Source organism: Argentina silus (genome assembly GCF_951799395.1).
Source record: "Argentina silus genome assembly, chromosome: 8".
Classification (NCBI taxonomy): domain Eukaryota; kingdom Metazoa; phylum Chordata; class Actinopteri; order Argentiniformes; family Argentinidae; genus Argentina; species Argentina silus.
In genome coordinates this window covers 15,624,521-15,649,597 of record NC_139662.1, presented here as the reverse complement: position 1 = coordinate 15,649,597, position 25,077 = coordinate 15,624,521, and the positions used below count along the sequence as shown (strand labels likewise).

General features: G+C 43.4%; 2 protein-coding genes across 2 annotated transcripts in view; both read right to left on the bottom strand.

Moving 5' to 3' along the window:
* Positions 1-224: 224 nt before the first annotated feature.
* pcmtd2b (protein-L-isoaspartate (D-aspartate) O-methyltransferase domain containing 2b) lies at positions 225-14,898 on the bottom strand. Its single transcript, XM_083675755.1, has 6 exons — positions 14,792-14,898; positions 6,101-6,458; positions 5,722-5,824; positions 4,760-4,931; positions 4,350-4,473; positions 225-3,958 (listed from the first exon to the last, which is right to left on the bottom strand). The coding sequence occupies exons 2-6, from the start codon at positions 6,405-6,407 to the stop codon at positions 3,426-3,428; spliced, it is 1,239 nt and encodes a 412-aa protein (XP_083531881.1). The 5' UTR covers positions 6,408-6,458; positions 14,792-14,898; the 3' UTR covers positions 225-3,425.
* A 4,697-nt stretch (positions 14,899-19,595) lies between these two features.
* Positions 19,596-25,077, bottom strand: part of myt1b (myelin transcription factor 1b) — a 13,842-nt gene continuing 8,360 nt past the window's right edge. The window contains exons 10-17 of the mRNA XM_083675712.1: positions 25,030-25,077; positions 24,588-24,650; positions 23,949-24,032; positions 22,571-22,792; positions 22,159-22,250; positions 21,802-21,905; positions 21,492-21,635; positions 19,596-21,204 (exon numbers count right to left, since the gene is read on the bottom strand). The exon at positions 25,030-25,077 is cut by the window's right edge and continues 21 nt beyond it. Of these exons, the coding sequence (XP_083531838.1) occupies positions 21,061-21,204; positions 21,492-21,635; positions 21,802-21,905; positions 22,159-22,250; positions 22,571-22,792; positions 23,949-24,032; positions 24,588-24,650; positions 25,030-25,077 (901 nt within the window). The 3' untranslated portion in view covers positions 19,596-21,060. The remainder of the gene's footprint in view (positions 21,205-21,491; positions 21,636-21,801; positions 21,906-22,158; positions 22,251-22,570; positions 22,793-23,948; positions 24,033-24,587; positions 24,651-25,029) is intronic.

The window sequence follows — 25,077 nt, the reverse complement described above, 5'->3', positions numbered from 1 at the left end:
GGGAAAAATGTTCGATGTAAGACAGATATATTTCCTATTAAATTTGGATTGACGGCAATAATTAGTTCCACACAGAATGTGGGATTTATGGTCTTATCTCAACATAAGACCATTCTGAGGTCTGAAAGTGTGACAAACAGCTTTGTGATGTGAACTAGCTTGCGATGTGCTATTACTGGTGTGTGTGTGAATATCCTTCATCATAACACACACAACTTGGTTTATATAGATTTTATTAACAGCAGTCAATAGAACAGTTCAAATTCCAAAACAGAACATCCTTACAAACACCTGATACATGTGCAAAAGTACAACATATACATTCGCCAAAAATAATAATAACCTTTGTCAAAACTAAAGATGAGAAATATCCAAAGAAGCCAAATGGATTGGTTCTACTGTACAGGGACTGGGAAAGACGTAAGGCCTTGTCATCGTCATATTCTACTAAAATACTCCGATGTAAAATATGACAAACTATCAAAACATACCAGTAATATCAGTCAGGGCTACATGATTTGATTTACGTAATAAAAATGGAACAAAGCGATCTGTCTGAATAAGTTAGTGAAGCTATTTTGAACAACAATGTTTGATGTTTTCTCTATGATCTTTGAATCTTTCCAAATCAAATATGAATTATGAGCGGCTACTGTGGTATTAGAGGACGTTTACATCAATGGTTTCATCAGAGTACAGCAGGGTCCATGCAATGTAAGATTGGCACAGGAGAGTGACAAGGTTTTGGTAAAAATCGGAATTGAATCAAAGCAAATCAAATAAATACACACACCATGACATCATGACCAGTCTGAGACAAAGGAATATCTGTAGCGAGATCAAAAGGATATTTTTCTTTTTTGATTGTTTATTTCATGTGCATAATAAACCAAATACAACACACACACGCACACACGCAGAATGGTATCTGTAGCTATATTGTATATTGTATGAACCCCACTTCAAATGTCAAAATAAAAGTTTCAGAACGATAGGAGAGAAGAGAAGCTCACCTGTCGGCCTATATGAACAACATGAGAACTTGCATCATCATTCATCAATCAATCAATCAATACAAACTTTTTTCTAAAATGTATTCCACCATGCTGGTTCTGACAACTTTGGAAAACATTAGAATGTTGAGAGTAGAAGTGTAGAAAAAAAGAACACAATCTTTAGACATTTAGTTTCAATATTAATTATGAGAAGTGGAGTTAGAACCCAGGCTACCTTTGGATTAGTGACCCTCACTCCTGGTCCTGGAGAACTGCAGTACCACAGACTTTTGTCCCAGCTCAGCACTGACACACCTGATTCAGCTAATCAAGGTTTTGAAGATCAGGGCCCAGTATTTCAAAACTTTTAATCTGGATCAAAATAATCCTGATTTTTTTTTTTGCCAGAATCAGATCGAGCTGGCTGATTTACCCAATACTAATTAAAATCTGCCAGATAGATCTGACCCTGGATTGCAAAAAAAATTAAATCTAGATCATTCTGATCAAAATTAAACGTTTTGAAAAACTGGGCCCTGATGAATATGGTAGTTCAAATCAGGTGTGATAGCATTAGGCTGGGACAAAAACCTGGACCCACTGCAGCTCTCCAGGACCAGGATTGAGAATCACTGGAGTTTGGATACACACACACACACACACATCACGGTTGTGGTCAGTCTCATTTCAATACAGTAAATTCAAGAGATGTACTGAAATTCCACTCATGAAATGAAAAATCTGCATAGAAAATAGTGAGCAACATTTAATCTATCTATGAGTTGAATTCCGATGAGCTGTCCTGAACTGACTGAATGATGGCGACACGGACCTCAACCTTGACGACATGTTTCTGGGAGAGATACCTCAGGAGGACAACCTTCTGCAAACTGTCAATCATTTACAAACAAAATAAAATAAATTGTATTTGAGCTCCAGAACGAAGAATTGATTTTGTATTTGGAAATCAGCAGAACTCATAGTAGTGAATACTGAAGGAGTTGGATGGACAGATCATGCTGTCGTTCTTCTCCAGAAAGAGCTCACTCTTTGAACATATAGAATTCACACGCTCGCTCACACACACACCATAAGAACAGACTGGGTATCAATATTAGTCAGTTTTACACTTACACACTCACACTCACACTCACTCATACACACACACACACACACTCCACCTGATACTCCTCACTCTAGACCAACTTCTGAAACACTAGCCCAACTTCTGAAACACAAACCTAACTTCTGAAACACTAGCCCAACTTCTGAAATACTAGCCCTTCTGAAACACTAGCCCTTCTGAAACACTAGCCCAACTTCTGAAACACTAGCCCAACGTCCTGAAACGCTAGACCTTATAAAACACTAGCCCAACTTCTGAAATACTAGCCCAACTTCTGAAATACTAGCCCAACTTCTAAAACACTAGCCCAACTTGTGAAATGCTAGCACACCTTATTCAGAGAGCACTAACTTCTTTACAAACAGCCCTGGTTTACACAGTATGGTATAGTATAGTGTAGTATGGTATGGTATGGATATGGGAAAGAGCTTAACAGAATAAAAAGCCCAGATTAGTGCATCAAATCCCTCTCTTCTATTCAAACCAACACCTATCTGTCCTGTGGCAAACTCTCAAACTCTCACAGTTTTTCCTCTCCCTCAACAATCACCCACAAAGACTTTCCTACTGTCACCAAGAAGAACCACTGGCGGATCTGTTTGGTTGTCTGAAGCATAGCTGTGAGTGAATGAGAGAGCATAGCAAGTCATAAACAGGTCGATCTGACAGATGTCTGCAACAGACACAGAGGGACAAGACAGCCCCCAGAGTCCTCTCCCGCTCTACTCATGTATGTCTGTTGTTAACCCAGAGAGAAATAAGGTGTTTAACAGTGAGAGGGAAGGCGATGAGTAACAGACCAGGCATCACAGTCACACCACATCCACATCCACATCCACATCCACATCCACAGACAGACAGACCAACTACAGTACGTTCAGCCCTGTGGGAAGACAACAGGCTCTGAGAAACAGAGGGATGGAAATGGAGAGATGGAGGGATGGAGAAAGTGATTTTGAGGGCATGGGTAACAGCCTTCTGCCCTGACTGGGAAGATCTGCGAGAGGTTGGAGAGGCTCTTGTCTAGCCTCTAATTGGTTGGTTGTAGTAGTGGTAGCTTCTAATTTGTGGGTTGTAGAAGCACTAGCCTCTGATTGGTTGGCTGGTTGTAGAAGCGCTGGCCTGTAATTGGTTGGTTGCAGAAGCACTAGCCTCTGATTGGTTGGTTGGTTGTAGAAGCTCTAGCCTCTAATTGGTTGGTTGTAGAAGTGCTAGTCTCTAATTGGTAGGTTGTAGAAGCTCTAACCTCTAATTGGTTGGTTGTAGAAGCTCTAGCCTCTAATTGGTTGTTCTGGGTCAGGTGATCACTTCTCCCTGTAGTACAGCAGGTACATCTTCAGAGGCTCAGGGAGGGGCAATCCCAGAATCCTCTCTCTCAGGACGTTCACAGGAGGCTCCGCCCTCAGCAACTCCCCCGTCTCCCGCTCCTCTTCCTCCTCCTCTTCTTCCTCCTCCGCCCTGGCCTCCTCCTCTCCTCCTCCTCCTGCCCCTCGTCCTCCCCTCCTCCCCCGCTCCCTCTCCACCTCCTCCCCTGACTGTCCTCCGCGGTTGTTGTTGTTGTCCAGAGGCGAGGGGGCGGGGCTCGGGAGGGCGCTGCTCACGAGAACGTGCTTATTGGCCAGGATCACAGCATTGCTATGGCGACGGTGGTGGACGCGGCGGCGTTTGAAGCGGGGGCCGTACTTGTGCAGGCCAGCGCTGACCCCCAGGCCCCTCCCACTGCCCCCGAAGGCTCCGCGGCCACGCCCCTGGCCCTCACCACCCTCCGGGGTCACCCTGAGCGTGTGGCGGATGGAGACGCGTGCCAACTCCTGCAGCGTCCGCACCTCAAACATGGCTGCTCCGACGCCGGCACGCCAATGAGACACGGGACATGGAAACAGGGGGAAGGAGAGAGGGAGAGAGGGAAGGTGAGAGAAAATGAGACCCTTTATTTAACTTGGAGCTTGCTCTTTTGGGACCATTCCACTGATTTTATTGTCCCAGGCAAACTAGCTCAAGTGTTTGAAAGTGTTTGACTGTTTTTGACCCAAGTCTGGTTCTAACAGCAGCAGATCTGTGTAGGTAGAACTCGAAATCGGAGGACGGGTAGTACAATGGAATGGAATGAGGAATGGTATCAAACACCTATTTCTTGTTATGCCATTCCTCATTCCGCTCCATGCATTACAATGAGCCCTCCGTCCTCCAATTTCTACCTCCACCAGCCTCCCCTTCGTGGTACTTACGTAGTGGGACGGGTTTGGGTTTGCCGTTGGTGTTGTGTTTAGGCAGCACTAGAGGAGCGAATGACACAGCAATGATCTTCTTGGTCTCCCAGCTGTTCTGGCTTGTACGAGTGATCTTGGTCAGCTGAAGAGAGAGAGGGAGAGAGAGAGGAGAGGGAGAGGGAGAGATTATTATTGATTATTACAGTGTAGGGGGATGTGTTTGTTTGAATGATATCAACAGGCACTTCTGTAGATCTGAGAGGATTGTATAAGTGTAAGCAATAGCAAAATGATCAGATCTCCAATCTTCTACACATGGGCTAGGAGCTAGGGCTGAATTTGGGTTCAGGGTGGAGTGTGTGAGTGTGTGTGTTTATGTGTGCGTGTGTGTGTGTGTTTCAGGTGTGTATATGGTTGTCAGTACCAACCTTCTCCTCTAGGGGCAGCACCAGGATGCCCCCCACCTTCAGCAGGTTCTTCATGTAATCCTCGTGTTCCCTCTGGACCCCGGCCCCACAGTACACCCGGTCATACTGCCTGCTCTCAGGGGGGATTTCCAGACAGTTCCCCACCACGAACGATGGCTCACAGAACTCAAACCTGCAAGGACAGACATATACACATCACCAACATAAACACAAAGAAAGTCAATCCTGCAAACACACCGATACCTTAGGCTTTACGTCAGAAACACATAAACACAGCAAAACTCAGCTGTAGAGAGGGGTAGGGAGAGGTAGAGAGAGGTGGAGAGAGGGAGGGAGAGGTAGAGAGAGGTGGAGAGAGGGAGGGAGAGGTAGAGAGAGGTGGAGAGAGGGAGGGAGAGGTAGAGAGAGGGAGGGAGAGGGAGGGAGAGGTAGAGAGAGGGAGGGAGAGGGAGGGAGAGGTAGAGAGAGGGAGGGAGAGGTAGAGAGAGGTAGAGAGAGGGAGGGAGAGGTAGGGAGAGGTAGAGAGAGGTGGAGAGAGGGAGGGAGAGGTAGAGAGAGGGAGGGAGAGGTAGGGAGAGGTAGAGAGAGGTGGAGAGAGGGAGGGAGAGGTAGAGAGAGGTGGAGAGAGGGAGGGAGAGGTAGAGAGAGGTGGAGAGAGGGAGGGAGAGGTAGAGAGAGGGAGGGAGAGGGAGGGAGAGGTAGAGAGAGGGAGGGAGAGGGAGGGAGAGGTAGAGAGAGGGAGGGAGAGGTAGAGAGAGGTGGAGAGAGGGAGGGAGAGGTAGAGAGAGGTGGAGAGAGGGAGGGAGAGGTAGAGAGAGGTGGAGAGAGGGAGGGAGAGGTGGAGAGAGGGAGGGAGAGGTAGAGAGAGGGAGGGAGAGGTGGAGAGAGGGAGGGAGAGGTGGAGAGAGGTAGAGAGAGGTGGAGAGAGGGAGGGAGAGGTGGAGAGAGGGAGGGAGTCTCACTTGTCGAAGCTCTCGCTGGTCTTGATGAAGTAGTCTAGTTTCTGGTAGGCGTACTCTATGACATCAGCATGGAGCTCCACCCCGTGGTTCACACCAAACGGACCTGCGACAGACATCATAATACCAACAATATTAATCATAATAACAACAAAATTAATCATAATAATAACAATTTTAATCATAATAACAACAAAATTAATCATAATAACAACAATAGAGGTTTGGTGTACAGAGGTTTGGTATATAGAGGTTTGGTGTACAGAGGTTTGGTATATAGAGGTTTGGTATATAGAGGTTTGGTGTACAGAGATTTGGTATATAGAGGTTTGGTATATAGTGGTTTGGTGTATAAAGGTTTGGTCTAGAGAATTAGACTCACCCAGTATGAGCCCGACCATGGTGCTGAGGTAGCCGGTGCCGCTGCCCAGGTTGAGGAAGGACAGGCCCGGGTGGAGGTCCAGAGCCTCCATCACCTCAGAGTAGATACATGGAGCAGACAGGTGGATGTTGCCGTGGCGCCACGCCAGGTCTTTGTAGGCGTTGTCACGGTACTCCTCCAGGTAGTAGTCGGCCCGGTCGATGGCCCTGAAGGCCCGCTCCACCAGGTCCGAGCGGATGTAGTGGGCCTCCTTCAGGTTGTCAATCAGCTCGTCGTTGTCCTCCCCCGCGCTCACGGCTCCACCCATGGTGACTGGCTGGAGAGAGAGAGGGACTGGGACGCTAGGAGGGACCTTTACCTGGGGAGAGCCATGGGACATGGGTTATAATCAGAGTGGCCTTCACTCTACTTGTGGAGACATGGGGTAGAATTCTCACAAAACAGTAGAAAACAACAGTGACGCTTCGTCATTCAGGGCCGGAGGGGCCCTGCCCCATCAACATGCTGTTGTGCGAATTAAGCCACAGAGAGAAAACACTCATTTATCTGTATATGATAATAATTAGAAACACTCATTTAGTATACTCTCTAATTGTTGCCCTGTAAATTTGATTGGTAGAGATCTAATATGTAGTTTAGGATTAGCCCTGTGGTGTTCAGAAAAAGGAATCAAAAATAGAAAAGTGTGCTATGCAGCATATAATTTTAGGCAGAGGTCAGCTGAAATATTATTATGCATGGGATTTGATTAGTACTGGGCCGAGATTAGTATCACAGGATCTTGAATAAAGCAAGGCGGGGAGTGGAGGCAAGTGGAGGCAATAAACCGAAATACCTAAACCAGTGATGAAAAAGCACCTCACGTCCTTTGTTGGCATGACAGGTTTCCGCAGACAATCGGTCCCCAAATATGCTAAATTAGTGCAGGCGCTCCACACCATGGCACATGGCCAAAAATGTGCCTCTGCAGATAAGGTTACATGGTCAACAGAAGGGGACGATTGTTTCAATAAACTCAAAACTATGTTGACAGGGCCCTGACCTTAGGATTGCCTGACCCAAATAAGAAATTGATCCAGGCTGTGTGTGATGAAGATGGTTTTATGTATTGATGCAAAAACATGGCGATAGATTACGCCCTATAGCATACTTCTCTTCCAAACTTGAAGAAGCAGTGTTGCGGTCACAGCCGCTTGTGTGCCATCAACCATTAGAACTCTGTAGCCTCAATATTATTAGAACACTAGACAAGCATCTGTCGGAGGCAAGGTTCCTCCACTACCACAATGGTCTGATATCTCTCCCAAATATTACGCAGCCCTTCCAGCTACATTTCTCCCCACAGAGGAGGATGGAGAGCCCCATGACTGTTTAGCAGCAATAAACCAACAATGTACACCTAGGCTAGATTTATCAGAAGAACCCTTAGAAAACAGCGATGTGGTTTATTATGTAGATGGGTCTGCATCAAAATGCTTAATATCCTCTCTGAATAATGTGGGTTATGCAATTGTGACTGATTATGACACGGTGGAGGCGCATAGACTGCCACACCGTCTCTCCGCCAAGGCAACTGAACTCATTAACACAGGCTTGCATATTTGGGGAGGGGAAAAGAGTAACAACTTACACAGACAGATGATATGCATTTGGGGTTGTGCATGATTTTAGAACATTGTGGGAAATGAGAGGGTTTATCACGTCATCAGGAACTCAAAATACAACATGGCCAATTGATACATAATTTGTTAGACGCTATACTTCTCCCTAAAGAGATTGCAATATGTGAGACACACACAAATGTCTGTTTTACTGTTTCATTGGCTAATCACAAAGCTGATGCAGCCGCTCAATCTGTTTTCCAAATGTTTGTTTTATTTTTATACTGTGTTGTCACATGGGAAAGATCATGTGTCAAAAGGGGATGTGACGGATATTGTAAATAGGTACGAATATTGTAAATAGGTACTGGTACACACAAGGCTTCTCAATATACTCACAACATTTTTGTTCAAAATGCCTTGTGTGCTCATGACATGGACTTCATTGAGTTAAACCCCTGCGAGGGAAAAATATATTGTTTGGTATTTGTAGACATGTTTTCAAAATGGGTTGAAGTTTTTCCATCTAGCAAAGCAGACTCCTCAGCAGTGGCAAAAGCATTGTTAACTGAGATAGTGCCACGATGGGGAGTCCCTAAGATACTGTCAAGTGATAGTGGGTCACATTTAGTAAATTAAGCAATACAGGGAATGTCAGAATACCAAGGAGTGGACTTAAGAACACACTGCGCCTACCACCCACAGAGCGGGGGGGGGCAGTGGAAAGAGACAATGGAACAATCAAAATGAAACTGTCAAAACTTTGTGAAGAAATGGGACTGAACTGGGTAAAAGCCCTTCCCCTGATACTCACAGCCATGAGGGGAAGGCGTAGGCCTAAGACCGGTGATCAAAGACTGGAAGACAAAACACTGGAACCGACCATGGTGGCAAGGGCCATTCCAGGTGCAGCTCGTCACCCAGTCAGCAGTGAAAGTAGCCGAGCGAGGCATGGGGGTGGACGCCACACACTGCAAGAGAACGCCACCGCTGGAGCAACCAGGGTAGCCAAACCCAGGAGGACCAGGGTAGCCAAACCCAGGAGGACCAGGGTAGCCAAACCCAGGAGGACCAGGGTAGCCAAACCCAGTGGGACCAGGGTAGCCAAACCCAGTAGGACCAGGGTAGCCAAACCCAGTGGGACCAGGGTAGCCAAACCCAGGAGGAGAACACCCCCACCTAACCAGAGTGACCAGGGAGATACACTCCAACAAGTCAAGTGCTAGTAAACTCCAACACAACCTACAGAGCAGCCCAGAGATGGAGAGGAACCGCTCTTGGCATCCGTTCCGACAACCAGGATGTTCCCTACGAGGAGGACTCTGCAGTCTAGTGATCATCTCCTGCCTCGTTGTGATTCCCACTTTCTGGCTTCTAGAAAGAAAAGTCCTACGGCTGGACTCAAATAGCAGCTGTCCCACGCCTGCAAACACAGCAACACCTCTCCCTACACCTACTACCACCTCACTCCCACATGACACACCGACTTTAGAAAGGACTGACTGACTCTAGGCAATCTAGGAGAAAGAGAGAGACAAATTGCTATCCACACCCACAGAGATGGGCATAGCTGTGTCAATACGTTTCTGACCTCTATCCCGTCCCCGACTATGAAGTTATGACTAGAACACAGGACTGTGAGTACAAGGACTGACACATACAGATTTCACATTTTTATTGAATGTAAAGGTTCAATAAGTATCTGTACTATGAAATGCGAGTAAGTGCTAATAATGTTGATAATACTAATCATTTAATCATGTATGCATTAAACATTTAGTAGATGTTTGTACTAATAGAAGTATAAGTGTTTGCTTGTGAACTGTGTTAAAAGCTACGACTAAAACTGTTTCCAGCAGATAAGTCTCACAAGACCCAATTGTTTTCAGATCACCCCACATGCATCTGGGTTGAATAACAGATAATACTGAGTGAGAACCCGCCCTGGAGGAGAGGGGGGTTTTGAAAGCATGAATGTGTATTGTAACTTTGTTCTGGGCCGCTGTTTGCTAGAAACAGCTGACCATGCTTGCAACCATTAAAATAAGTAAATAGAATGGCATTGGATATGATGTTAAGGAGGGATTTGTCAGGTGATCAGTACTGAATGTTGTACTTATATTTCGGATGCAACTGAGAAGGTGGTTAATCTGGTACAAGAAACACATAAGGGTGTAGAAGAACTCCACAAAACACATGGTATAGATCCTTTCTCAACTCTGAAGTCATTGTTTGGAACATGGGGAACTGCTATTGTTAAAATGCTGATTGGTGTGTTTGCCATAATTGTTTCTTTAATGGTCTGTTCTACGATGATTTCAATATTGCTTACTATGAAATGCAACTGTTTTGCTTAACTAATAAAGATTGGCTTGTGAAGTTGTTAACATTAAGGGGTAAAATGTTAAAAGGGGGGATTGTGATAGAAATGTTTTTAGACAGAATACTGCTGTATTGCTTATAATAATGTACTAGGCCTGCCTGCTCTTATGGTAAAGCAGGTTGTGGAAATTTACTGAGTATTGTTATTGGACGAAAACAGGGTTTGAAGGTCGGAAGTAGACTGTGGAAAACAGTACTTGTGGCACCTGTTATTGACACGATGTGTTCCAACCCTCAACATCCCTATCTTTGTCCTTGGTTGGGGCACGGTGTGCTCCAACCCTCGCTAGAAGGAGGGAAAGTTGCTGTGCTGCTTTAGAGATTTCACTGGACTTTTGTTTGGAGTATCCCTCCGCTTGCAAGTGTAATAAACTCATATTGTGGCTTTAACAAGACCCTTGGCTCTTGAATCTCTCTTTTGCTGAAGTAAAATACTACTGGAGAATTTCCACGACACAACAAAACTGAACAATTGTGAAGTGGAGAAAAAAATCCACTGGCATGTGTAGGTCTACTTTGAAATAGAGTAGCTATAAAGAGCTATGCAGGCCTACTTTGAGTTCTCCCTGTGTTTGTGCAAATGAATAAAATTAAAAGTAGCCTACTTTGATAATAAATAAAACATATACCAGCCTAATAGCTTTAAAAATAGTAAACGTAAACATAGGCCAGTTTCAATTTAATTTTGACTAAAGTCCAGTTCAGTGCAAGGTAATTCTCTTCTTTTTTCCTCAGCCACGTACAGCAATCAACCCTCGGGCCTGAGCACAAAACACAACGATATCAGCTAAGGGTCATTCAATTAATTGACAAAATCACAACTTGCTAAAACAGATACTTTGTTGCAAAATAATAGCCTATTAAAGGATAGCGTTCTCACCCATTTAATGCGATTTCTGTTTCTGAACGTCACTGCAGATCTTCTCGATATCAAAGCTGTAAGATGTAACTTTGATCTTCACACAAGACTGCAGGCTCTCATCTGTGAGGCGGGAGCGATATTTGGATTTTATGTAGTTCATGCTTGAGAAACTCGCACAAGTACGTTGATCCAAAGATGGACAGGACTCCAAATGCATACTTCTTCATGTTCAGATAATTGTCGGGAATAGCATTCCATATTTCAAACACAAGTTTGTCGGGTTTTAGGAGGTTTTCAGTTTCTGACGGACGACATCTTTGAGCTCAACGGTCAGAACTTAAGTCTTTGTCAGCTATGTCGGCCAGTTCAATTTCAAGGTCGGGTTGACTTACTCCTGTGAATGTGGACATGTTCAACAGGGATGGGTCCATGTCCAGTAGTGTGACAGGGAAGGAGAGTGTCGTTTTTTCCTTTCTGAACTCGCTGAATCTTTTCCCAAATGCAGTTTGCATTCCGATGATCGCACGTTGTAAATAATCACAATTGATGTGATTGTGTCCTTCTTTGAACTCTCTCAGGGAGGGGAAGTGAGAGAGCGTGCCTCTCTGTATATCTCTGGCGAACACTGTCAACTTGCGCTCAAATGCTAAAACATCTTCCAGCATCTGCAGGGCCGTGCTTCCCCTTCCCTGGAGACTTTTGTTCAGCATGTTTAGGTGACTTGTCATGTCCACCATGAAGTGCAACTTTTCCAGCCAATTGGGATCTTCCAGTTCTGGATAGGTCAGGCCTTTGCTTTGCAGGAAAGTTTTTACATGTTCAACACAAGCGGCAAACCATTTCAGGACCTCCCCCCTGGACAGCTACCAAACTTTGTTATGCAGCAGGAGATCCGAATATGCACTGTCGACCTCATCTAGCAATGCACAGAACTGTCGGTGGTTTAAGCCTTTTGCCATTATTTTGTTCACTCTCGGAGGGGGAATGTTTGAGCGCACAGTGATTCTTGGTGCAAGACGCAGTGAATCGTAAGCAGCTTTTGATCCAACGACTTCTGGAGTAAAGTCACAAACCCCTTCTGTGTTCCTCTCATACTGAGTGCCCCATCTATAGCCACTGACCATGTGGCTGGTGTCTATTTCTTTGGCTTTTAAACAGTTCACAACAGCCTCACAAATGTTCTCCCCCCATGTTCTCTGGCCTTTCAGCGCATCAACTCAATCATTTCTTCCTGCGACCCATCAGAGTTCACATACCTGCATAGCAGCACTGTCTGCTCAATATCGTTCACATCACTTGACTCATCGCAGGCAATTGAGTATGCTGGAGCTGAATTGATGTCCTCGATTTGCTGACTGGTGATGTTTGTTGCCAATTTTATGGCCCTGTCTTTGCGGAGAGAGGCATATCTTTAATTTTCTGAACTATCTCAGTTTCGTTTTTGAAGTCTGAGAATAGATGCTCTGATATTTTAATGAACAACTCTTTCATGTATTCACCGTCCGTGAATGGCTTTCCACGCCTTATTATCTCCTGAGCTACCACAAAACTAGCAGCGGTAGTGGAGTTTGGAGATCCAATTCTTAAAAGTGCATTCGCTCCGCTCTTCTTTCCGCAGCAGTTCCGAAATCGCTCTCTTTCTCTCATCCCCAGCCGGATACTTTTCAGCAAATGCAGTGTGCTTGTCCTGGAAATGTCTTTCAATATGACTTCCTTTGTTGTTTGCTAATTTCTCGCTGCAGATCAAGCATACTGGTGAGCCAGCAGTGTTGGCGGTAAAAGCAAACAAATCTGTCCACGCACTATTAAATTCTCTATTTTCCTCCGTGACTTTTCTTTTTTTGGATTTGGAATCCATAACTAGGGAGACTCAAGACAAGCCATGTGTGTATATACATCCATGCTAGCCACTGCTATTGAGGTTCGTAAAAATTAAGAGGAAAAGGGTTAGGGTTAAAAAATAACCGTTGTTCATTTCCATATTATTTTTTGTCAAAGCCACAGGGAGTCACTGGAGATGGGCCACATGCGGCTCCGGAGTCGTAGGTTGCCGAACCCTGGTCTAGGGGCACACAGGCCTGATATGATTTAATTATACAGTGCATTCGGAAAGTATTCAGACCACTTCACTTTTTCCACATTTTATGTTATGTTACAGCCTTTTTCTAAAATGGATTCAATTAATTTTATTCCTCATCAATCTACACACAATACCCCATAATGACAAAGCCAAAACAATTTTTTAGAAATGTAAATTAAAAATAAAAACTGAAATATCACATTTACATAAGCACCTGTTTTGGCTTTGTCCTTATGGGGTATTGTGTGTAGATTGATGAGGGAAAACAAATATTTAATCCATTTTAGAATAAGTTCTGTAACATAACAAAATATGGAAAAAGTGAAGGGGTCTGAATACTTTCCGAATGCACTGTAACTGAGGCTGGAAAATACAGAAATTGCACTTTTCAACACTGAGTTGTTTCAGAGGAAAACATGACTAACAGCTAGCATATCCAAGAAAGCCCTTTTTGCTATCCGTGCCTTCTGTTTGGTGGAGAGAGTATTTGGTCCAAATTGGGATTCAAGGACAAAGCATTTGTCTGAAAGGCTTTCCAAACATAAGGGTTGTGGATCTCGTGTGGACAGTGCAATTAAACTGGGTTTAATGAGAAACACCAACGTTGTTGCTCAGCTTGACAGCTCACACTGATGCAACATTGAGTGCCATAACCAACACACCGAGGAGAATAGGTACGTGCTGGGTAGAATAATTGCTTGGCAAAAGTAGTATAGTAGTATATAATAGCAAGTGGTCATAGCTCAACAGAAGGGACCTAAGAGGGGCTTTTACTCTACCTAAGTTAGAAAGATCAGAATACAGAATACATATAACTTCATTGTCCAAAACTGTGTCTTTGGCTTCTCCTTGAAGTAACACAACAGGTATGTGAAACCAAATTAAAGAAAGAGAGAAAGGAAATGAGAGGGAGAGAGAGTGAGAGATAGAGAGAAAGAGGGAGAGAGAGAGAGTGTGTTGTAACTGGCTGAGCTGGGTGTCAAATCCAGCACCTGTGGGAACCGTGCCAGCAGGAGATCACAGGTGTAAACCTGACAAATGGTGGAGAGGTATGCATTATGTCATAAAGCAGTAAACAGAGGAAGGACCCTGAACACCTTCTCAACCATGTACGGCTCCTTTGATGAGTTTACGTTGTTGTGTTTAGTTGTGTTATTTTGACACAATAGTACTCTAGCCCTACTTATGTATGTGAGGACTTTGTCAATATATATACATAACATAACTACTAAACACAACTTTCATGTTATTATGGTAGCTCGTAACCAACCGCTAGGTGGCGATGTAGGGCTGTTAGATCTCTTTAGCCTTGTGGTTTAGGAACCCTACACTTCCTGTAGGCAGAGTAGGCAACCTTTTACATCCAAACACAAAAACAACAACTATGTCATGCCAAATGAGCATCCCCTTTCTCGATAAATGGTCAACAGTCGCTGTTAAATTCCCTCTGCGTACGCAGTATGCATTCGATGACCTTCGCGAGGCATGTTGCGGTTACTATTTTAACGGGAGTTAACCCAGTTCAGATCAGAAAATAACGACAACGCAAGAATATGCTTGGCTGATCTTGTTGTCGGTTAAATGGTTCATCAATTTTAACGGTTTATATATTATTGTCCAATGGGATTTATAATAGAGACACAGCGAGGAAAACGAGAGAAAAAAACAAACGTAATCTGAGTCTTCCTCCCTGACAGCAAATGAAAGATAGCGAGACTGTAAATAAACAACTGCAGATCATATGTCAACATAAAAGCCACCTTTACCTAGAACTTGACGCTTTATCAGTTGTCCCGTGTGAAAATACCGATTGTTTTTCTATTGATTTGTCGGTATTCGTGCTTTTGTTCGGCTCCACTCAGACACAGCACGATGTAAACATTCGACCAGCTGACGCGTTGACGTCAGACGTAAAACGTGCAATGAAAATCAGAGAAAATTGAACAGACGATCTGCAATTGATCATCTTCAATGCAATAAAAACGATTGAACAGGTAGGCCTAAAATTAGGCCTGCACAATGACCACCAAAATTAGTTTGGTGAGGGAATGATACATTTCCATTTCCTATAATGAGACATGAACAATTTCCCCAGATACATGTTGGAAATAAAAAGTAATTTGTGAGTGTACAGTAACATCTCGTAGATGCTGAATGTATATTTCATGGAATTACATCATCTATTTGATTTGTTGCAATGTGGCCTCACATTTATGGTTGTGACATTTAAAACCATCTTGTATGGTGTTTGCTGTGTGCAAAGAACATCTCAACTTGAAGTCATGTTTCCATGGTCAGCAACATGCTTCGTTGAAAAATAGAATCAAATCTTTATGTATTCAACATAAATTATTAATGGAAGGTCCATATTGAATTCAGCATCATACCTCATGACTGTGGCCGTTTGTGAGATTCTATGACCTGTAGGTTCCATTTCATCCAGCAGATGGCAGTACTCACCTGCACCAATGACATCAGTGCTGCCTGTCAGGAAATGATGCCCCCCATTTTGTCCAACAAATATGTCGTTTTTTTTTCTATTTTAACATGTCTCTCTCTCTCTCTCTCTCTCTCTCTCTCTCTCTCTCTCTCTCTCTCTCTCTGTCTCTCTCTCTCTCTCTCTCTCTCTCTCTCTCTGTCTCTCTCTCTCTCACACACACACACACACACACACACACACACACACTCACTCACTCACACAGAAATAAACTCAAGTCGCAGATGCACAATCTTTTGTCTATGATTCTTTATTCAGTAGTTTTTCATAGATAACAATAACATGGTTCATACCCCCACAATAACAACTGACATCAATTCTCTTGTTTATAACACTGACACAGGGGAACATGGGAGACATGTACACAACGTATACAAACACAGAGTCACAAGTCCCGCCCAAACTACAGAGTTTTAACTTTCCCAAAGAAAACAGTAGGAGACCCCGAGGACACACAGACAAGGCTTGTCCTGCTTTACAAAATGGGACAAGTAGCAAATTAACAACCACCTCTACAAAAGTAACAAAAACCCATACAGTCTATCATTGTGGAAGTGCTTGTAAATTTTGGAAGTTTTTTGTAATTTGCAAAAGGATATCAATATCAATGCCTATAGAAAATCACCAGTTAAAAATATCTCATCTCTTGTAAAAATGTGCTAGCGGGACAAGCCTTGGTTGTGGATTTATTTAGTCACAAACTCTATTATGTATAATTTTTTTCAACGTTTTCTTCAATACAACAACAATAACACTGTTTCCTTAATAGAAATATGTACACAGACGTTCCCTTGGTTTCAAAATAATGCCCTGCACACTAATGATGCATTTTCTATCTATGATAACGTTGTTAATGTTCAATGTTCATTCCCATATTTTTCCTTCAAGAGAAACTGTCCATCCAGTTTGGTACCTGAATCATCGTAACTAGATCACAGTTTCATAACCATCACAACATAACCGGTGTTATTGTTCTGCGTCATCTGTGACCAAATGAAAATACAGTATCACCATGGCGATATAAACATCTGCTTCAGCCTGTTGGTCAAGGAGACATTTTTAATCAGTCTGTAACCCCTCCCTAACCCCTGACCCCTGACCCCCCACCGGGAAAGGCGTCCTCGGCCGTGCTAGCCTCCCCAGCAGGGTATGAACCAGCTACCATGTAAACACACCTTAGCCTGCAGTGTGGAGTGAGAAAGGCACACATGATGAGACTACACAGCTACACTGACTACAGGAGGGGGCTTTGGGCTTGATTGACATGCCTTTCTCAGGTGTGTGTGTTTTCCTGTGTGTGTGTGTGTGTGTGTGTGTGTGTGTGTGTGTGTGTGTGTGTGTGTGTGTGTTTGTGTGTCTGTGTTTGTAGCCTCTCTGTCATATCTGTCGACCAAGCTCAAAAGAGGAAGCTACGGTTCAACAGAGCCAAAATGGCCACCTGTTTGCAGAGTGGGCCTATTCGACAGGCCTGGCAGCAGTGTAATTGGAGGAGGCGAGGGGGAGGAAAAGGCAAGTAAAGAGAGGAATATCCAGGCCTGTCGTAGACTGAGATATCAGGTCATAATTGGTCTTAGTTAATCAGCGTAATTCAGGTGAGCTCATACTGAACAGGTAAATGACTCATTCTGTCATTTCACCTCAGTACCTCAGTATCGACACTTTCAAGCAGTTTAAACATGCCATATCAAAGAACCTACGAGAGTAGTCATAACCTTTACACTCTCAGGTAGTATGCTCGTTCGTGCATTAAAAGAGCAGGGGGAAAGTAAGCTATCATCTTAATGAAACGCATCAAGAAGAAATCTTTCCTGAGGAAAGCTTACACAAGACGATGATAGGGGAGAAGTCGTTTAAGGTTCTGACATTCGGAGTGATGGAAACATATATTTACGTAACAAATGCCTCTGTCTGTAAATCAGGGGGGAGACAAAGGCCTCACAAGTGAAGTCTCTGAGGATGAAAAGGCGCCTAAGTACTGCTCCAGGGTCAGTTTACCCTACCGAAATCCTGACCTTCACCATTATCGGGGAAGATAAACTGACCCAAGATCAGAGGCTACGGGACACTTCCCCCCGGCCTCCTCTTCGTTCTCTCTACAGTAACATGGAAGGCAAACCTCTGCATCTCTCTGTTAGAACAATACAGGTTTCAGTCAAAATGGTTGGTTGATGTAGGTGTTAGCCTACTGCCATAACCTGTTCAATGTAGAGGCGATAACATTTAAATCAAACCCCAGACATGGAGGCATATAGTAAGGGCATTCTACATGGGAGACATTTTGTACAGATTCACATCAAACATCAACAAACAGGTCATATATGCAGCTCTTCTTTCTCTGCAACTCTGGCTCACTCTCACTGACTGACAGACTGACTGACTGACTGACGGGGTGAATAAATCGTAATTGACCAAGAAACCCAGTGTGTGTGTTGTGTAATGCAATGCTGGCATTTCAAATGTTCTTTTTCAAAAGTACACAAGAGAGTTTTCATCATCACATTGGCTAAAAGCAACGTTACACCATACTGTATGCCTAGTACATCATAGCTTCACACAGGGGATTCTCCTGACTACGCTAGCTGCAACAGGAAGTGCAACACTTTCCCTATTAGTTTGTTAACATTGTGATAACGTTGCGATCTCAGAGTTTTGCCAACGCCTCACCATGGGCGACTAGTCTGATCAGAAAGACACGACACTACATGACATACAGTAGTGCACGTGTGAACACCATGAAGAGGAATCATCATCATCATCATCATCATCATCATCATCATCATCATCATCATCGTCTATACATGAACTCACAGGACAGTTGAAACAAAGAGCTAACCAACCATAGAAGTTAAAACAACAGCCATTTCAGATTCAGTAACAACACACAGTAGCATTTTCAACATGTCTGTCTCCATCACGGACAGAATAACCCAGAGAGAGAAAAAGGAAAACTACAGTAAAACCAATCCCATATATTGTAAAATGCCTTTTTAAAATTTCACCTTGACCGTTTTTTTGTCATTTTTCAAAATAGTACAATGTTTAAAGCCACAGTTGAGCGGGTCGTTATAGAGTGTAACTTCCTCTAATGTTGTGAAAGTAGTTCTCACATCTCTCAGACAGATATATGGATCCTCTGACACGCTAGTACAAGAGAAGAAGAGTACGTCAACAATTACACTGGAAAAATATATGTATGTTTATATTCATATATATAGCTTCTTTTTAAATGTTCTATTTATACAGAATGTATATTATAGTGTACTTATGGCCATCGAGGCAAAGCATAAAGGCATCTGAAACAATCACGACCCCTGACCCCACAGGCAGGGCAGCTCAGGTCATGTGACAGGACGTTGTACATTGCAGAATGCAGAAGAGGAAAGAAAGAAAGTAGTGAGGGTTTTTAGTGGCACTTTGTGCATCAAGAAATTAAATCTAGAGTAAGGCTACAAGGGTGTATGTTTATATCTGATATCAGTTGTCAAGGGAGGTTCTCCTTGAGGGTTTGACTTACAATGTGTGTGTGTGTGTGTGTGTGTGTGTGTGCGCGTATGTGTGTGTGTGTTTGTGTTTCAGACTCTAACATCCAGTCTAGAACACACCGTAGCAGAGCTCTATTTACAAGCCTCTGTTCAAGATGCTGAGAGAAAATAATTAGAAGAGAAAAATAATCTATCAAAAGGCATTTAAACATCTGTGGTACATCAAAGATGTTTCTGGGTGAGCCAGTGTTGGCCGCTACAAAGCGCTAGGAGAGGTAACGTTGCAATCCGTATCAGTTTTTTTGTCTTGGTCTCATTGTTCCTGACAAAAGCAAACAAATTGTTTCCCGACACATAACGACTGATACCAACAGAACAGTGATTGCTTTTGTTGGTTATTTTGCTTTTACAATCCCAAAGGAATGACTGCTGGTATGCCTAGTAAAGCCTAAGTAATCAAGCCATTTAGTATTTTCTGTTTATTTCAGAGCATGTTTTTTGTTTATTTAAATATTAGCAATGGATTTTAAGACTACTCAGACTCAGCCTTCACATCACACACAGAAATAACAAAATAAATATACAACCATATCACAGTCCATTTCTTCAATATTGAATAAATAATAAATACATAACTTTCTTTTCTTTTCAGCCGTGTGTATCTGAAGATACTTTACTGATAACAGAAATAACATAAATGAAAGAAAAAACGTTTATAAAATTATCAAAACTTTGTCTGTTATAAAATATCTGCACTTAAAAATGCTTAAAAAGTCTTTAAAAGGAAATAAGATATATAAAATAATTAATTGTGGTCAGTTATCTACGTATATAGCTTTTTAAAATATTGATGTCGGAGACTCCCTGTCTAATATCTTTATGACCATGATAATCATAGACAAGCAGGGTTGCATTTTCTGTTTTACAAAACAATAAAATAAAGTTAATAATAAATAGTTACAATTAAATAAATACACATTAACATAAATTACAATTTAAGTTTTCACAAAATTTTAAATAATTAATAAAACAATAATCATTGTACCACAAACTATTCATTGAAATGAAGTGCCATTTTCTATGTTCATAAATACTATAGATATGACTAAGTGGAATTGAAAAGTGTGCACACTATAACTATAATCTTCTCAGTTCAAAGAAAAAAAGGCTTTTATCTGCTGCTCTCCAAACCTAACTCTAGTTTTTCCATCAAAAATATATATACCAGGCTACACTATTGGTTCTCAAGAGAGAAAAAGGGACCAGTGTTTCGTGACGTTGTTTGAGCAGATCCGCTGTAGTGAGACAACAGTGCCATGTTGATATCTAGCTGCAGTAACAATATTGAACACATAACGAACCATTGCTCAAGACACCAGAGTTTAGCGTTTCTCCATTCGCTTTGTGTGTGTGTTGATGCTCATAATCCCCCATTGCCCATTTAGACACAAGCACACAAACACACACACTCCCCATATCCTGCCCCAGAGCAACGCCTTCATGTCGGCCCTGGGGCACGACAAAGATTGTTGTCTTTTTTTCAACATGATTTTAAAATCTGTTTCCTTCTCACACGGGCAGGTTAAATCTTCTGTCAGATCTGACATCATACCATATCTTTCATCCTCTTCAAGCTCCAGAATGAAGTGTGAGTTTGGACAGTCAAAGAGAAAACTCCAAAACAGGAAAGACACATGAAACAAAGATATCACATAACAAACACCAGATATATATTATAATCTTTTCCATCCATTCAAACTGAAGGATTTGGTTCCGTGCCACTCCTCCATTCGTCCGTCCGTCCGTCCGACCCCAGCCAGCAGCATGTGTGGATTTTGGTCCTCATCATCGTTATGTTGTTACGTTGTTACGTCGTTTATCTTCTTTACAGAAATTCTCCCTGGGTTTGAATTTTTTAAGTTGCCGTTTTATAAAACCTGAATGCCCTTTTTTTGTATTCATTTTTATTCTCTTTAGATATACTGTAGTCTCTAGGATGCCCTCTCTCTCCGCTCCTATTCGCCTTGTGGACTGTTCCCTAAAAAGGTTTCTTCCCTCAGACCTTGATGCCCTTCACGGCTTTGTTGATGCTGTCCAGCAGGGCCTTGTTCTCCGGGTTCTGGAAGCAGTCCTTGTTGGTATACATGTCAGTCAGGGTGCTCACGTAGCTGTCAAAGTTCTGCTCCGTGATTGGCTCCTGCTGTAACGCACAAAAAAAAAAAAAAAAAAAGAATCAATTGAAATATATTTAAATTGTGTGAAAGTTTGTGAATGTTTTTTTGTGTATTAATGTGTTTGAGTGAGTGTGCAAGTCTAAGCCTTCGTAAGAGCTTATCAAAGCCTATGTTTAATGTGTGTGTGTGTGTGTGTGTGTGTGTGTGTGTGTGTGTATGTATGTATGTATGTATGTGTGTGTGTGTGTGTGTGTGTGTGTGTGTGTGTGTGTGTGTGTGTGTGTGTGTGTGTGTGTTCAGTACTTTAACTAACCATGTGTGGCAGGTGTATGTTGGCCAGGCTGCGGATCAGGGCATGGCTCAGCCCAGACAGTTCCATGAAGAGAGCTTCGTTCTGCTCCTCGATGACCTTGTTCTCCTCCTCGATGTTTTTCAGGTTCTTCTCCATGGAAGAGATCTGTGGTGCACACCAACACTTAGATTCATATAAAGTGGATATTGGATTTATATAGCCCACAAACACACACGCATGCACACGCACGCACGCACACACACGCACACACACACACACCCACACACACACACCCACACACACACACACACAGACACACACACACACACACCTGTGTCTGCAGGTTCACCATGTCAACTTCCATCTCGTTGTTGGACTCATTCAGGTCATTGATCTCCTTGTTCAGTTGTTTGATGTCCTCGTCTTTGTCCAGAACTAGAGGAAAGCAGATTAACAGAGAGGCATTAGGTCAAGAGAGGGAAAAGTAAATGGTACTATTACATGGTAGTTACTATGTTATAACTGTATAATGGCCCTTGTGTGTCTGGTATTCACTGAAACAAACATGGCTGCCTTTCTCTCAGTACCAGGTCACTAGTTTCCAATAGTGTTAAATTCTCTGAGAAAGACACTGAGCAGAACCCAGTCCCTGTTAACAGACACACACAGACTGGAAGGTGGTTCTTACCATCACTAGCCCGGAACTTGGTGCTCAGGAACTCGTCTCCAGGGAACTTGGCTTTCTTCTTGGCGAAGGTTGCTCTGGGGCAACCAGAGAGGCTGGAGGGAGGAGGAACAAGGAGAGAGTCAGGCTGAGCAACTGACATCATGAAGAGCAACACATTTCACAAAGAGCAACTGACAACATGAAGAGCAACTGACATCATGAAGAGCAACTGACACTATGAAGAGCAACTGACATCATGAAAAGCAACTGACATCTGAACCACAGAATAATACAGACGCTATCTTTCTTCATAACAGTTATCTGACAGAGACAACTATCTACAGTCTCTGGCTAGGTGGGAGACAAACATCTAAAATGATGTCATCAGATTGAGGTTATAACACCACCCTGCGATTGGCCCACGCCCTCTGACCTGCGGTGGGTTAGGAAGCTGCCGTTGGCATGTCCCGAGCCATCGCACCCGGGGGTGGGGCAGGAGGGCCCCTCCGTCTTAAACGCCTTCCAGGAGAATGGCGAGCCATTGAGAAGACCCTCTTTCTGGCGCCGCGCAGCCAGCGGGCAGCCGTAGGCACTGCGGTGGGTGGCGTACTTCCCACTGATGTGGCCCAAGCTGTCACAGCCCGGCACGGGGCATCTACTGGGGAAGGGATAGGACAGGGTGGGAGGGGGGAGGGGGGAGGGGGGAGGGGGAGGATGGGTGGGAGGAGGGGGAGGGGGAGCAGGGATGGGAGAGGACGGGAGGCAGTGTGAGGGGGGGTGGGGGAGCGGGGGAGGAGGGGAGAAAGATGGAGAATGGGAAGGGGTAGCAGGGAACAGAGAGAAAGAGAGGGAGAGAGGGAGGGGAGAGGCAGGGTTACTTGAGCAATTCACTGATATGAGATGTGTACAGAGAGATGAGATGAGAAGAAAGATCAATGGAATATTTTACATACAGAAAGAATATATTTTCTTATATGTCTATGACAACAGTTGCTGATAACAATACAATTCTATTTTGCCATGGGGGTGCAAACCCCAACAATCTTAAGACAATGAGTCACAGTATTTCTCCATGTCTAGGTTTAACATGACTGGTACTGGTACTGTTATAGCAGAGGAGGCTGATAGAGGTAGAAATCAGAGGACAGGCTCGTTGTAATGCATGGAATGGAATGAGGAATGGTACCATCACACAGTTGTTTGATACCATTCCTCATTCCATTCCATGCATTACAATGAGCCCGTCCTCCTGCCTCCACCAGCCACCGTGTGTTAAAGGTACTGTGTCTCTCATGGCCTCATGTTATGGCCGCATTACAAAGCAAGCACATTCAGCAAAGACAGACGCCAACGTTTTAAATAACTGTCGTCAACACACAGTGGCGTTCACCACCATTGGAAAGAATGCAAGATGTAGTATTTTGGATAAACTGTATATTTGTCATCTACACTGCAATACTCTAGCATCAGCTACAGAATATGAGTCCACGCAGGACTGGGCTGGGTGCATTCATAGGCGTGATGTCATCACTAGGCGACTGATTGACTGGGAGATATGATGTCACCCTGCCTCTGCGTTGAGGTCAGAGTGACTGTGTTACTTTTGGTACGCTTGATTAAGCTCGCCTGGTGCGCCAGTAATGCTTTAAGGACCAATGAAATGCTTACAAAGGTAAAAAAAAAAAAATACAACTCCACCTAGTGGTCGCACATGCTGATCTGAATCAAGCGCAGCTTTTGTGACGTTACGTTTTACCGTGAGTCTTATGATAAGAAGAAAAAAGGGCGTGGCCTTTCTTAGCGGTACGAACTTTAAGAGCTCGGAGTCCTCCTTGTCTTCCTTGGTGGGAGTTGTTTTTATCCCCCCTTTCTTGACACGCGGGCACCCAGACAAACTGAAAACAGAAAGTATGAAGCCGATAAAAAAGGAGTGGAAAAAACACCTTCAACAATCGTCTTTTTTTAATTTATGGTGGTGACGTCATTGTTTGATGGAACATTATATGTCAGCAACTTTTTCAGATAAATATTTTTTGGTGCAAAAAAAGTGCAAAATAAAGGATAAAAGCTATTTGTATCTGACAAGGTGTATCCAAAAAGGAAACAAAATGAAACAAAAGTAAATTCTAATAAAATATAGCAAGAAAGCATATCCAAAAGGATAGAAAGTGTGATAGGAGTGTATGTGTCCTGTCTAAAACTACCATGATATCTGAACTTCTCTGGCCTTCTGTATGTTTGTGTTTGAAAAAAAGAGATAGAGAGAGAGAGAGAGATCAAAGATAGAGGTAGGTAGAGAGATAGAGAGAAAAAAAGAGAGAGACAGCGAAAGAGAGAGGCAGAGAGAGATAGAGAGAGGTAGAGAGAGAGAGAGAGGGTTGTTTTGCCCTATTCTCCATAAGAGACGGTAGTATTGTTGGAGGGTTGTGATTGGCTAAGGAGCTGCGTACCTTCTGTGGGAGGCGTAGTTTCCTGTAATGTGACCTGAACCGTCGCACCCTAGCGTGGGGCACCTGGGAAGGCAAGGGGAGGGTTAAAGGTCGCTGACATAAAACTATTATATCTACACATAGTTATTAGGTAATACTATTAGATTGATGGGTGTTTTAGGCTCAGGTCACTGTTAAAGCACTTTGTGACAAGATGGTGGTCTTTTGCGAAAAGCACTATCGTTTACAAATATAATTGGATTTGAGCTATTGATTGTGTTTGTTTTTGTGACAATCCTGGGATTCTTAGTGGAAATGACAGGGTTAGGTGACAGTGCAGGAGCAGGTGCAGTAGCAGTAGCAACATTAGCAGAAGAGCAGTGGCTAATAGAGTTAGCATCGCAGCATAGGGGTGCAGAACCAGTGCTTTAAGATAGGGGGCACAAGTGGAAGACAGACATACTTGAGTTCAGTAGAGTGGGCGGCCATGAGGGAGCGAAGACTCTTATCA

What these genes read in the sequence shown, in the direction of transcription:
- pcmtd2b (XM_083675755.1), bottom strand. Translation starts at nt 6,407, where the DNA reads ATGGGTGGAGCCGTGAGCGCGGGGGAGGACAACGACGAGCTGATTGAC. An exon ending in CATGGTCGGGCTCATACTGG is followed by an intron (nt 5,825 to 6,100) that starts GTGAGTCTAATT and finishes TGTCTGTCGCAG; the next exon opens with GTCCGTTTGGTGTGAACCAC. An exon ending in ACCCAAACCCGTCCCACTAC is followed by an intron (nt 3,959 to 4,349) that starts GTAAGTACCACG and finishes GCGTCGGAGCAG; the next exon opens with CCATGTTTGAGGTGCGGACG.